We start from the raw sequence: 15262 nt of genomic DNA on the forward strand, positions 1-15262 counted from the left end.
AGAGGTCCCTTCCAACCTCAACCATTCTGTGATTCTGTGATTCTGTGAAATGTTGCCAAATATGAGAGCAGGTTCCTCAAACAAACACCACAAGATATAAATCTTTAAAATTATCTTTAAAATTAATAGAAATAAATTTATGCCATGAATTTTAATGGAATCAGAGCTTTGCATGTGATTTATATAGAAAACCATGCTAGGATGAATGGTAATATTTTTTGATGTCATGCTTGCCTCAGATTATAAGAAACATATTGTCTATTCTTCAGTGTCACAATGGTAAATTGTTTAAAATAGAGTAATCAGTTTAGAGCAATCAGTGTAATGATGAATTTATTTGTTTGTTTATTTCTTAATCAGCTAGGATTTATACGTACATGTTGGAGAAGTCTCGTGTCATTATGCAGCCTCTCAACCAGAGCAATTTTCATGTTTTTTATTTGATAATGGATGGGCTGTCTGCTGAAGAAAAGTACACCCTGTACCTCAGTAATTTGTCTGCACACAGGTAGGAGAACAACTTTATATTTAGTGTGGAATTAATATTTTCCTTATTTTAGTGCCTCTTGGGAGTTGAGGTGCTTCCTCTGATAGTTGACATTTCTGTTCTAACTTTTCAATGACCTCTAAAGTTATTTATCGTTAATTTCCTTTTCACAAGGATTTCATTCTGGAGAATATGTGCACTCTCTTAATGAAATTACATTATTATGTCTGTTAGGATTACTGTATTAAAGGAAAAAATGGAGGAAAACTACTTAGTTCTTTGATTTTTTTTCTCATCTTCAGTGGACTAGAGTAGATCTGGTCCATTTTTTCTGATCAAATGTTTTGTCTTCAGGAAAGACTGCTTCATTAAAATCAGGCTTTTCTCCTGGAATATATTGATTTTGATAAAATTTCATGGTAATGAAATTTCAATTTTATATTTACTTTGTATTATTAAGAAAAACAGAAATAAATTTTTGAATGCTTAAAACTAAAAATAGATTTCAGCACCCAACACCTATTTTAGGTGTCTCTGTGTGTTTCCATGTGAGCTGGTTGTTCTGTCCCCCATTCGCAGTCAAAGGAGAAGAAGTCCATACCATCAGTGGAGTGTAAGGAGCTCATCAGGTTCTTGTAGATGCACGCGTAGATGTGTGCTTCAGCATGAACTGAACTGCTTTTACGGCTTCAGGAACTTTTTTTAACTACATCCCCTTTAACTATAAGAGCCTACTCATTAGGAGCTGTATATATACACCTAAATGTAGTGTGTCTAAGGCTGAATCTACTCCAAATGTTTCATTTGACAAAAGGTTTTGTTTTTTAAGGGAATTTGGGGAGGGTGTCAAAATTCATTAATTCAGACTCTTTGGGAAGGAAAGCACATTCCTGAATTAGATCATTCGCCTTTCAGTGATTCCTAGGAAATATCACTGAAATGAGAGAGACCTCTTTGGCCTTAGTGATTTTCTCATAAGTTGACCAAGTTTATGGTAAGTGAATAACTGCAAAAAGACCAATAGTAATTACAATGATCTAAAATGTGTGTTTTGAGGCTTTTGCAACTGAACCTTTTTCCCTGGATTTTTTTTGTCAATTTTTCTGTCTCCGAACTAGTATTTGAATAAAATAATACTTCTAGATTTGGGGCTGTAAAGAGAAAGATACAGTATTCATTTTCTGCAGAAACACTTTGCCCGATTCTGATTGTTTCTTAAACAGAAATCTTTAGAATAGTGTTTGGTAGTGTTTAAGCTGTTAACACTTCTGATATGTAAATATTTTGCCACGGTTCCAAACAAAATATTTTAAGGCACTAACTTTGAAGAAACCTGGGGCTAAGTTGCTTTGCTAAAGATGACACACTTCAAAGAGGGAAAAAAAGAGTTAAATATTATATTTTAAATCCTTGGAAGGCTTTGAAGACCAAAAGGCTTGTAAGCTCAAGATCATTATTTTATTCTTCTTTTAGCAAAAGTTGTTTGGAATCACTCAGTTTATTCAGAAAATGAAACAGTTTGAAGTCACTTTGCGAGAAGCTCCAACAGGAAAGAACTTAGAAAAAGGCTGAATAATTAGATTTACATGAACAAAGCTTTATCTGATAAGATATCTGATAAGCTTCCAAAAGAACAGAATAGTGTTTCTACATAGATGTCTGTATACTGCAGTGCCAAAGCTTTAGGAGTAATTTATAGCTGAGCGTTTACATAAAGTTGCTTTTATCAATAAAGCTTTACTTCGGTTACATAGAGTAGATTATATCTTGTACTGCTGAGAGAGAGTTCAGGCCAAATATTACGTTCCTTAAACTCCCGAGTGTAGTCGTTCAGTGGGCCAGATTGGTGTTGGTTGATAGAACTGAACAGTTGATGGGGTGAATTTCTACTGCATCAAACACATGCATGAATCAGGAAGGCAAGATTGGGCCTCTGTCATCAATTCATGATTTCTGGCTTAGTCAAATTTTGATGAGATCATATCATTCTGGTAAGACCAAAAATTGAATTTGTCATGTTTTCTTTAAACAAGTGTAATCTTGACTGTAATAGCAAATGTAATTAGATAACAGCCCTTTTGAAACTGTAGTTGGTTCATGCCCAACTGGTTTCTGATAATTTTTCTGTTCCTATTTAAGTTGTTTAATATTGCAACATTAAATTGAACAGTCTTAATAAGCAATAGCTTTTAAGATCAGAAGATATATGCCTATTTTTTCATTCTCCTTGCTTAAGCACATTGCAGTATGAGAACTGAGACATAGCATTGGTACTTTATTCTCATTTTAAAAAGAAATACCTTACTTAAGGAGTCAGAAAGTAGTTTTGTTGATTATGGTTCTTGTTATGCTTGATGTTATAAGAGGTGGGAGGTTGCCCACATGCTAAGCAGTTTATGGATTAACAGTTAATGTAAATAAGAAAGAGGGGAAATTCCATCCCATTGGAATCACTGAGAATTTCAGTAAAGCTGGGATTTCACCCCAGTCTCTAGGACAGTAGGTTCTAGTTCTATGGTGCTTGATGCCATCCTGGGAGGAGCTTGAGCTCAGAAACTTAAAGGCATATGCTTGCAAATATAATGACTGTTAGGGCAGCATGTGAAGACAAACAAGCTGACCACTTTCTGCTGAGCCTGGATCTTAGCATAATTAAATCTATGTGGGCAAGGATCAGAATCAATAAGTTTCCCACCAGATCTGCATGTGGATCATGATGGAGAAGGGTAGAAGTAATTATGGAAAGGTAATACCAGTTTTCATGACTAAGCAGAGGGGAGCACGTCAGAAATGGAGAGAGTCTTGACAAGGCAAGTCAAGGCTTTTTGACTGTCAGCATCTACTACCCTGCATTCACTGCATTCAGGATCCGATTTTGTCATTAGATTTTTGATTGAAATTTCCAAAATTTTCATTAACTTTGTATGTTTCAAAAGATCTGCAGAATTTTAGTTGTTTTAATGATGGCTTGTAATACAGAAATATTAGAAATTATAAGTTATGATGTTCTTCGTTTGCTCTTGATTTTTTGGCTGCTGTAAGCATTACAATTTCTCTAAGCATTGCTCTTCTGGCATGTGAAATTTAGCCTTATAGTTGCAATATGTACTACCTTAGTGATGAATTTTGCAACCAAAATGAAAGCCTTGAAAAAGGGGTGACAGTGGTGAAAGATGAGCTTGTAAAGGTCTTCAGCTCTGTTGAAGAAAGGGGACCAGAGAGATTCGAAAGACAGAAAAGAAAAAAATGTGGGAAAAATCTGACAGAAAAAGTGGGAAGCCTTGCTTTTATTATTCTGGGCCATTTACTTCACATTAGCTCGCATTTGCTTCACATTTCAAAGCTATAATAATGTCTTTGTATAACTTTATATACAGTTTATATAAATGTCAATACATAGGTATATGCAGATATTCAAACATATTGCCATTGAAAAACATGTCATTACTTTTGTGTATGCATATTGGAAACATAGCTTAAGACTGTTAGATATAGGAAGTGGTTTCAGAAATGATGGTGAGTTTGGCAACTTGTTCAACTCAATGTCACCATTTTCAGTTTAAACAAGGTTGCTAGTTGTCCTAATTGATTGTACTGTTACGGTTTTTGGTAGCCTAGGCAAAGTGATGCAGTGGTCTGAGTACTGCAAGAAGATGCTTACAGATAGGCATTTTTAGTCCTCCCCTTGTAATGTCAGAACTCTCTCACCCTACATTTATACTTTGAAATATGCTGTTTGTATATAAGCTATATTATGCAAAAATAAACTTCAGGCATTCAATTGGGGAAAATGTAAATGCACATACGTTCATGCAGAAGCTGGACTGTGATTGGGAATTGCATTTTGTGTTTGTTTTCAGGCTGCTGTTCCCAGGTGTGTAATACTTTCCTTCCTCCCACAGAACAATGTGCACTGCGGTGTTTGCTCTGTCTGCCTGCGCTGTTTCTCCTACCCTTTAGATGCAGTGTAACTCTTCTGCAAAAATAGGTCAGTTCACAGAACTGGCCTAAATAGTGTATCTTCTTTCACAGCTTTTCAGTGCAGGTATCCCGTTCACTGGCAGTAAGAAAATTTTTCATTAATTTCATGTATAAAGTAGTAATTTCAGTGAAGTGATTGAATTGCTTATTAAAATCTGAATTGATCAGGACCTCTTTGCTTGATCACTGAGAATATCATTCCCAAATCTAAATTATAAAGTTTAGTTGTCAAAAAGGGCTTGGAGAATACAGTGAGGGAAAGTGAATGGTATAGGAAAGAGCCCAGTAGATATTTTTCAGACACATTAAGTGCAAAGCCTTTCATCTCTGATTTTTTTTCTACATTCAGTCATCATCTTTTCTAACAAGTTTTAACAGTGTGATACAAAATAGTTATTATTCTAGGATCATCCATATGGATCCCCACTTTGGAGATGAAAGCATCTCCCTCACACACAAGAACACAAGATGAGAATTTTCAGGACTGTGAGAGGCCACTTACCCCAACTTTCCCCAATGCAGCGTACTTAGGAGACAGCTTCTTTGTTTTCTCACTGCTATAGATAGAAAGCCAGGATGGCATTGCATGTTCCCATGTCTTCTCTGTTTCTTTTTTTCCTTCCTTTTATCTTTGGGTGCCATTTTTTTGGTTTCCAGTTGTTTCATTGTTTTTTTCATTTAAAATGAAACAGAGAGAAATACTCATCTTGAAAACAGCTTAACAGTTTTCCATATCTGTGCCATTTGTTTACAAATGTAGCTGCGGCAGTCTAATAATCTAAAGCTAATTTGTAGAAAAAGGTTATATTTTTAATTAGTCTACATATTTGAAGAAAAACAGACTTTTTAAGCGTGTTCCAGTCCTCTGATGTTCTTTTTCTTTGTATTCCAACCTGATAAAACCCCCTTTTTTTCCCTCATAGTTATTTATTTTTGAGTTAAGCTTTCAGTACCCACACAAAGCCCAGCTGCATCCGTAACAATTAACTGAGGTGGTTACACAATACCATTTTGATCCTCTTGCTTCATAAAATGCCTATTACAGATATCTGTGTCTGATGACTAGAGGGAAATCCAAACAGGTATTAAAACTGTCTCACAAAATTGGATCTAAATACTATGGATGAAATAGTTACATCTGGAAGGGCTACATGAAATTTTCCCATAGGTGATAGGTCCTGTTGGAATAATCACTTCTGTATGAAGTGCCAAATTACATCACCTTTCCAAAGTGCCTTTAGACTTTGTATGCTGAAGATCACTTTCACCATAAGTTAGTTGTATCAAAATTCTCAGTCTCACCACACTGAAGAAGTCCAGTGCTGAGGATCCATTGCCTTCAACTGTTGAGGATCAACATTGTTTTAAAAACCTACTCACAGAATAAGCCTCCTAGGAATCAGAAAAGTAACATTTAAACATCACTGTATTTAAGATTAGAGGGAAAGTAAAGATCAGAATCAGAGGTTCCTTAGCGGTGTTTCACTTTTCCTTCATGGGGGATAGGGCATGGGAAGGAAGAAAGGTTGTGATAGGAGATACCAGGCTTACCAACCCCCCAGCTGAATGGCCACGAGGGTCAAATCCTTCCAGGTCTTCTTGGCTGACATCCCTTCCTGCTTCTTCTGTGCAATTAGTAGCCTATCATTTCTACTTTTTCTTTACATTTCCTTTATTTTCAGACACATCCAGGGAGGTCACACTGGGTCATTCTTTAAACTTTGAAATCATTTTCAAATGCTAGGGACAGTTCTCCCAAGCCTTCTCCGAGTTGTGAGTTTCTGACAGATGTTTCCAGGGATTTAGGGAATTCTGTGTAACAGCCAGAGAGCAGCTGGGGTGTCTGCTGCCTCGCACGGGCCAGGGAGCCAGGAGCCATGGGGGGCAGTGGGACAGGCAGGGAGGACCCTCACCCACCAGGGTGCAGACCCCAGCACCCAGCAGAGCAGGTCTGGGGACCATTCCTGGGTCTGACACGGCCTGCGGTGGCCAGGCAGGGCTGTAGAGATGGGGACAGGCACAGGCATGGCTGCTCCAGAGCCAAGAGGGCCCCAAGAAGGCTTCCTGCGAAGCCCAGGCAGCTAAACCCTTGGGGCAGGGGGCTCTCAAGGTCTAACAGTAGCATAAATCATTCTTCATCAATTTTTAATGAGTGCTAATTAGTAGCTAATCTGTTCTCCCACTTTATCAAACAGCAGCTAAATCTTCAATGCCCTCATTTAAGTGCTATCCTTTGCATATGTATATTCTCTTCAATATATGTATTTTCTTCAGAATATTCCCTGTAAACTTGTGCTTAATTAACACTTCCAATATATTCTTTCCCTCTTGTGGCAGCTATTGTTGTGACAACTATTAAGCTAATAAATTGAAATCTGTCTGTCGTCCCTGAGATTTTTTTCTACATGAATCTTTTGGCATTTAAATTCATAGTAAAGATGTGGATGAATAAAAGGAAAAGCCTGAATCAATCTCCAACTTCTTTTTTTCCTTTACCAAACTATTTTTTATCTTACATTAAATCATACAGCTCACTTATCATTCACTTTTTTTATGTTCATTTTCCTACACTTAACGCAGTTCATTTCTTAGAAGGATGCTCTAAGAACTTGAAAAAATAAAAGTGCACCTGATATTTTATGGAGCATAACAATTTTAAAAGACCTGATGACTTTATATGGATGCTCTCAAAGGCAGTATCTGAAATCACATCATCTTGTCATTTTTCTGCTCCAACATACTTCTTCAGCGATGAATGCTGAGCAGAAAGTTACTTTTCAAATTCCTATCCTGGCATTATTCTAGAATAAGTTTTACCTTGCCAAAAGTAATTCTGGAGTACTCTGAGAGAAAGGTATTATCCTTCATTGGACATACAAGCTAAATTGATTTTCCTGTCTTAATACCATTGAATTCTCTCTCTCTCTCTCTCTCTTTTTTTTTTTTTTTTTTTCCTGCTTGTGAACGTTATGGTTACCAGCTTGCAGGGTTTAGAGTTGAAACCCAGGCTTTTGTGAAATAGGATTTTTATGAGACATTTTCTGGTGTCATTAGATTTCTTAAAAATATTTCTCAAAGATTCAAGGAGAACATGTATTTTATTCACTTTCTTATTATATTTCGGGTGTCTCAAAGTAATATACATCGGATGTGTGTGTGTGCACACATGCACATATAAGCATTTCCTAGAAAAAAAGAAACACACACTGAATATATTTTTACTCAATATTTTTTCCACTCCTCTGCTTCTTCCTTCTTTTCTTCCAAAGGCCTCTTAAATTGGAAACAAACATTCCAGTTCTGACTGAACAACTAAATCCAGGTTTTTTTGTTTCTGTATAAGTGAAAAAACACCCCTAGAAAACACCACATATTCTTCTTCCGAAAGTTGGATTCTTTACAAGGTCTCAAATTTAACATCCAAAATACACTGCCTGGAATATACGCTATTGGACATCTCAATAGTGACTGAAACATTTGCAACACTTTCCAACTGCCTGCAAGCATGACTTGCGTTCATTAAGCTCATAATTGTAGTTTCTCACAATGTATGGGGAACTTGAACAAATTAATATGAGATAAGCTACATCTCAAGGTTGCTGATTCCAGAGAACTAAATGAAAACCAAAACCTGAATATTTTTACAATGATTTTGTTGACTGTCATTAGACAACATAATTAACAACACTTTAGAAGTATTTGTTGTCTTAGTTGTGTTTATCTCCTTTGCCTTCCTACAAAGGGCCAAGGACTGCTTAAGTTTGTACTCTTTGTACAACAGCCTCTGTTGTACTCAGACAAAATTTTCAAAAGAAACGTGTTATTTTTGTTTTCTTCAGTTTTTATGATCACAGATAGGAGAGCTCAAACACCTGGAAGGCTAGTGCTTCTTTTTTGTCTCATGTTGAGAAGTCAGGATAGTCAGACATTCTTTAAAACTGACATGTCAGTGAGTTTTTTCTTAAGCTATAGCAAGATTATTAACTTACTGCTTAGGCCTGCACCAGAGCTGGAGAATTTGGCATCCCTTTACTCCCCTTACTTTAATTACCCTTTTAACTTTAGTTGGAATGCTGCTAGAATTCATTTTAGTACAAGAAGTAAATATGAATGGGTGAAATCCTAGGTAAAAATGAAAACAAAGGAATTTTAACTACATGGTATCAAACAACATTAAAATTATACACTTTAATCAATTTACATCTTCATTATATGTTTTACTTATATTTCAGATGTCTAATGAAAAGCCATAACTGCAAACTTTTGTTTTCTAACTATCCTCATACTGTGATTTGCTACTGTGGAAATCTGACTCACAACCAGCAGTACTATTTTGAAGACAAGATCTGTAGATTCTCCTGTTGTAATAACATAAACAGTAAGAATGAGGCAATTCCATTTACTTAGATTCTGGTGAAGTCTGACAGCTAAACTATACCAGATAGTTATTAGAAAGCTAATGGGGAGGGAAGCAGATATATTTGTGTGAGACTCTGAAGCAGGTTTAAACTTGTTTCGGTGAATCATACATCTATGTAACCTGAAATCATTTCAATATCAAAAGAATTGTCCAGATCTTCTCTGTTGTCTTTTCCTGTGTTTTTTATTTACTTTGTTTGGTGTATGGCCTTTGCTCTTTCCCTGTTTACCCTGCATCTTCTGATGCCTGAATTTTTTCACTAATGTTTTTGGAGGTCAAACTTTCTGTACTGGATGTATAACGTTTGTATATTCCAGAAAATGCATTTTCACATTTTTCTCTTTAATGTGTTTTTCCATGCCCTCTATAACTTCAGTCTCCACTTCCCCTTTATTTCAGCTGGTAGCATTCCTTACCATCCACTCCGGTATGCTTACCTTTTTTATTTTTCCTTTGTTTTTCTCATTAATGCATATATTCTGAGTAAATAGGGTTCATGGGATTATTTAGCTTGTTTTACTCTTTTTCTCCCCCAGAAATAAACATGAATTGAACCAAAATGAGCACTTTTTTTTCCTCAGCTTTCTTTTTCTTGACCTACTCCTTCTTTGAAATTCAGGCTCCATTAATCTCTTGGAGCATGATCTTTAAGCATCTGTGTTGTTCTTTTCACTTCAAAGGAAGAGTTGGGAATCAATGCCAGTAAATGGCTGAGGTATATGATTTATTTGTTATGCAGCATAGTAATAATTGTGATTAACTCACTTGTTTTTGTTGGGGATGGACACTGGAAAATCTTATATTTGTTTTCGGATATATTTTCATGTTTTAAAGTGCCAGTGATTGATTAAAACTAATTTTATCTAAATTTGATGAAATCTGATCATTTTACAGTAGGTATTTTTAGATGTACCTGACATCTGAAAGAATAGCAATTTTCACAATGTCTACGGGATTTTTGCATCCAATATTGACTTTTTTAAGCAGTTACTTTAAGTTCTAATTCTTCTCATTTTTCTTATTCATTTACTTCACTTAATTTCAGCTAAGCTTTCAGGTCAATACTCTCTCGAATTTTAATGGAAATGAAATGAAACTCTAAGCAGCCTATTAGTGTATAGCTAAAAAAATATTGTTATTATTTTTTTTACTGGGGCAGTATGATGACTGGATTGTGTGGACTAGGGCTTTTCCCCTAAGATTATCTCTGCACTTAAATATTCAACAAATAACTCACAGTAGTGTCTGGTAGTCAGCATTAAAGTTAATAATATATGATATCTCCCTGGAAATTGGCTAAATTTTTTCTGTCTTAAACTCCCTCTTTATGTGAGGTATTTACTGATAGTTACATCCTACAAGATATATTACTAGGAGGTAGTACTGCAATTAAAGAAGGTGTAATAGGGATCACAGCTCAGGTTTTCAAACGAAACTGAACTATTCATTTGGGTAATCTGCTTTCTTCTGCAAATTAAGCAGGTAGGTTTCTCTCTATCTGCACATATCTGTACCTCAAGCATAAAGTACACATCTATGTTATTTACATTATTTCCCAAAAGTGTACACAAATCTGCTTTGAGTGTATGGCTTGGCAGTTGTTTAGAGTGGTTCATCCTGAATTCAGGGTTAGTTACACACACGCATGTGCACACACACTCTAATTACATGTCAAGATATCCAGAATAGTACTTTTCCACTTGAAAGCAGAGATGCCTTACCTTTGGATTTTGATGTTTAATTTATTTACTGATTCCAGTTCTGATATTAGCTGTATTTTATATCATTACTGCTTTTACCCAAAAATGCCTTTAAGAAAATATAACTCCTGTAGTGTTTGGTAATCATTAATTTATATGAATTTCAAGAGTAATCTTTATTTAACAAAATAAGGATAATAAAATAAGTCTGAGACTTAAGATGGTGTCTTTGTCTAAGATCCCAGATGGACTTAATATTTGACTGGCTTTCAGAATAAATGCTGTAGAAATTCTGCTTTGTTTGAGAGTGCAAATGTGAAACTTATATTCCTCTGGGTATATTGCTTCATCTGATGTTAACAATCCACCCTTCATTGTGTTATTCTTCATACATATTGATTGAATAGTGGCAGAGAATGTATAGCGCTCCACTGACAGACTCTGAGAGAAATCATTTATTACTATTACCTATCTTTTCAACAGCTGCTTTTCTCTCCCTCATAATTCTAACAAGCTGAAGATGCAGAACTAACTATGTATAAATGAACAAATGAGATGTTTTCTTAGGAATAAATTGCATTTATAGAGGGGAGCAGATGAGTCAGGATACTCCTCCCTGTACTTCTATATTATCCTAAAGGAACTTAGATAGCTGGTAATCTTTGGTATTTTACATTCTCTTGGTGCTAGTGATCAGTTCAGAACAGAAAAATAACACGAGATCGTATAAAACTTGCTTGGGTTTTATATGTCAATTTCTACTCATGTGGTTCTTTTTATAGCTCTTCTCCATTTACTTCTGCATGTTTCCTTTTAATCCACAAACTTGGATTTATTTCATTTGACCTGGCATGATATCATTTGCTATTTCTTTGACTGAGAGAGGCTTTGTTTCTCTCCTCTCTCTTGGGGTAGGCATGATAGGGAAACACATGCAGAAAATAAGAGAAGAATGCCTGTGGCATGAAAGATAAAGAGAGGGAGGCAGGAAAAAAAATGAAATCTGTTTAATCCAAGAGAGAGAAACAAACTCAGTAATTAAGTGCTTTTTTGTTTTTGTTTTTAAAAGACCTCTGCTCAGAGCCCCAGGACCTATAGAATATATGCAAGTCTGCTGAAGACAGAACATACATTAGCCTTAGTTTTAACAGAAAACTGAACATATAATGAAGCATTGTTTGGAATAACTTGGTTGAAACAGAGAAAGCAAAATGCAAAAATAAGTATAACATGAACCAGGTGACTTTCCAATTTGTTGTTAATTCTGTTGATGAGTATCTTACACCTCAAAGTTTCTGGGCCAAGTTCAACCTTTTGTTAGAAAAGAAAAAAAGCTTCTTAGGTCTGTGGCAGTTATACATATCTTGGGGCTAAATTTGTTCCTCTGTTGACGAAATTAAGCTCTGACTGTTTAGGTAGTCCAACAGTATTTCACGTCAGACTGAAAGTAGATGTAGCTCCAAAGGGTGAAATTGCTGTAGAAACCTTAGCTTAAAAGTAGATGTGATTACTCACTTACAAAAATGGTAGAGGAGCTCATTTGGCTTTTAGTTTAAGTACAAAATATGTCTCTGCACTTTACTAGGATGCTAATCATCTCATATATGGGGGGAGATTCAGTGAATTCAACTCCTGAAACCACTTAGCTATTATATTGCATAAATCTAGAGTGATAATATAGTTCTGCAATTTACATTTCAAAAGTCACTCTTAAAATCATCCTGATACAATTACTGCAGATGAATTTCCAGTCAGGAATGGGTCATTTAAGAATTTGTTATTGGCATGCGGAAGCTCCTGTCATTGAACCCAGCTCTTCTCCACTTAATGGTAGATCTAAGAGAGACGATACCTCTCACCATTATTTGAACTTATTATCTGAGCTCCCTGAGCCAGCTTGATTTTTTTGATTGCAGTGGAATAACTTTACTGTTACTCTAACCGATTCTCTCTGGGAAAGTCAGGCAAGGTCAACTGAAAGCTTAGCATGGTTTTCTTCTCTTAGTTCTTTCATTAATCATATCTCAAAATGACCTCTACACTGATGTTAAACCTGATTGTGTCAGTTTAGTGCCATTCACAGTGTTCCTTTGATTCCTGCTGAAATTGCACATGGATTTTTTGTAGTTAAAATGTAATTACTTAAGTTGCATTTTGTCTAAGGCCTACGTGTAATCGATCCAATTCTTGTGATCATGTTAGGAGAGTGCTAATGACCAGAAGACGTTAGGATCTCAGTTTTGTATGGCTCCTAAAAATGGCAGCTCAATCAGTCATGCCTTCTAAGATTATTTTAAGCAATATAATACAGGACACAACAGGTCAGGAATATCGTGTACTGAATCACCGTCACCCAGATGATCTTTGGAACTTCTTTATTCTATGTATAGATCCTGTTCGCCTCCTTGGCAGTCCTGGAAGGGCACTTGGAATGGAAATGGGCCCCGGCACAGGGGGAGGCAGGGACCGGCTTGCTGAACATGAGAGGGCAGCCATGAATTCTCCATAACTGAAATCTGCTTTCAGTGTCGTGTGGTATGCCAGTTGTGAAAAAAAACAGGGTTTTCAAAAAACCCAGTGTTTTTGAAAAACCTCTGCTAACATTGAGGTAGTGTCCACTAATGATAGAGGATGGCTGATTGCTAAATAGGTACCTACATATATGCATACATACATATTTACTGCATTTAAACTAGAAAGAAGAATAGCCTTGCTTTGTAGAGCAAGTGGGTTATGTTTGGTTCTGCACCAATGCATTGTATGAGATTGTCTTAGCCTTGTGAGAGGTAAATAATGGATATAATGCCTTACTATTGCTTCTTAAAAAAGTGTCTTGTCTTATGCCTCATTCTTGTATAAATAATGTATGCATCCCAGTATTTCAAGCGTGAACAGTGACTTGGGGTCCTTTAGTTTTTCGTTTGCAATGTCAAAAGACTTTGAAGGGATCTTATTGTGCAGAGTTACTTGTTTACTATACATTTTTGAAAGCACACACCCATGCCTGCATATGCAGGAAGAAGAGGGCGTCCCTTAAATCAGCTGATCAGAAACTAATCCACAGACTACATTCAGCGGTTATGTGAAATTGGTTTGGAGTATATTATCAATGTTTTAACTGGTTACTGATGAAAGTTATAAGCAAGTACCCAAAGCACTTCTTAACTTTTAGATCTGTGGCTCTTAACCCAATAAGCTTTATTTAATGATTCATCATTAAAAAAGTAGTGAATGCTGATGGAGAAATCCCTTGAGGCTCATAAACTTAATGCCATCTACCTGGCAACTTGTGCTGAAGTAAGTATGAACACAGAAATACAGAATTACTCCTGGTTGTAGGAGCAAAGTTCAAACACAATTTCTGAAACATTTCAGGACATGAATTGGACCAGTTTGCACTTGCATGCAAACTGGCTTTGTGTATTCAGCCATGCTCAATACTTGCTACTCTTTTATTGTTATCATCATTATGCTTGTTATTTAATGTATATTTGACTTGAAAATTATTCTGGTAAGGTGATAGTTAGCAGGATTGTGATCTTCTCCTGAGCGTTTCTGTCAGATAAAATACTGATTAATATGAGTAGGAGAAACAGGCGCTACAAAGTATGCTGCCTTTATTATTTCTTTTAATGTCACCAGAAGCGTGAAAATCCTATTTTGAGTCTTTGCTGTTGTGAATTCAATTTTTTCTTTAGTGGAATTATCCTAGATTTACATTGTTATGTACCGTGTACATTTTTATATGTAATTTTAGGAACAAAAGGCTAGAGTTTCTAAGTTAAACCTATTCCACAGAAATATCTATACAATTAAAAAAAAAAAGAAGTATACTTGAGTTCAGCCTAAAGACATTTGGCATTTTGAGAATAAAAAACTGGCCTCATTTTTATAAAACTGGTTGTATAAAGGGTTATATTTTCTCTTGAATTGCCATATATTTATATGCAATAGCATACTTACATACGTATTGCACTACTACAATTTCCCCTTAGCTTAAAGTAAAATTAACTGAGCTGATAATGTTGAATTTTCAGGGATGACCATTATGCTTAATCAGGGTGACTATCCTGAGCTGAATGGGAAGGAGAGACATGGGCTGCACAGGCAAAAACCACAAATGTTTCACATGGCTGTGCAGGTACATGCTTCGTTGGGCAGCACTAATAAGGGAAAGGAAGGGATTTAGCTTGTTAATCCATGCTTCTTAATACAATGTCACATTAAATGACACCCACAATATGCATATTGGTTGTGCTAGAGCTGGCACCTGGTTATGAGATACTACTTTTGCTCTCCTGTGGCATTGGCTCTCTTGAGAATTTTCTAGCAACAAAGCATCAATTAATGAAGATTTAAGACTTCTTAATAAGAAAAAAACAGTCCTTATTGGTTTTATTTTACAGATATTATCTAAAGATAGGTACGGGTAAAAGATATGTCCATGTGGATCATTGTAGGGGGTAGCTGAGACACCATAGCTGTGTTGGGGCAGTGGTCCCCTTGAGTTAACTAGCCTCAATTTTAATGCTTCCAATACCAGAACTAGGTCATATAGAGCTAATTCAGGTATCTTTGTGTGATACTGCATTGTGCTGTGTGGATGTAAATATACGATAAGGTGGTTTAACTAGAAATTGTGTAGGATACTTAGGGCAGCTTGGAGACTAAATC

General features: G+C 36.0%; 1 protein-coding gene across 1 annotated transcript in view; it reads left to right on the top strand.

The window, feature by feature from the left end:
* The window catches only part of MYO16 (myosin XVI), a 312759-nt gene that overhangs the window by 160900 nt on the left and 136597 nt on the right, over positions 1–15262 (top strand). Inside the window, exon 16 of the mRNA XM_026073032.1 lies at positions 361–508. Coding sequence (XP_025928817.1) covers positions 361–508 — 148 coding nt within the window. The remainder of the gene's footprint in view (positions 1–360; positions 509–15262) is intronic.

This window comes from Apteryx rowi, unplaced genomic scaffold (genome assembly GCF_003343035.1).
Source record: "Apteryx rowi isolate R43461 unplaced genomic scaffold, aptRow1 scaffold_359, whole genome shotgun sequence".
In the NCBI taxonomy this organism is placed as follows: domain Eukaryota; kingdom Metazoa; phylum Chordata; class Aves; order Apterygiformes; family Apterygidae; genus Apteryx; species Apteryx rowi.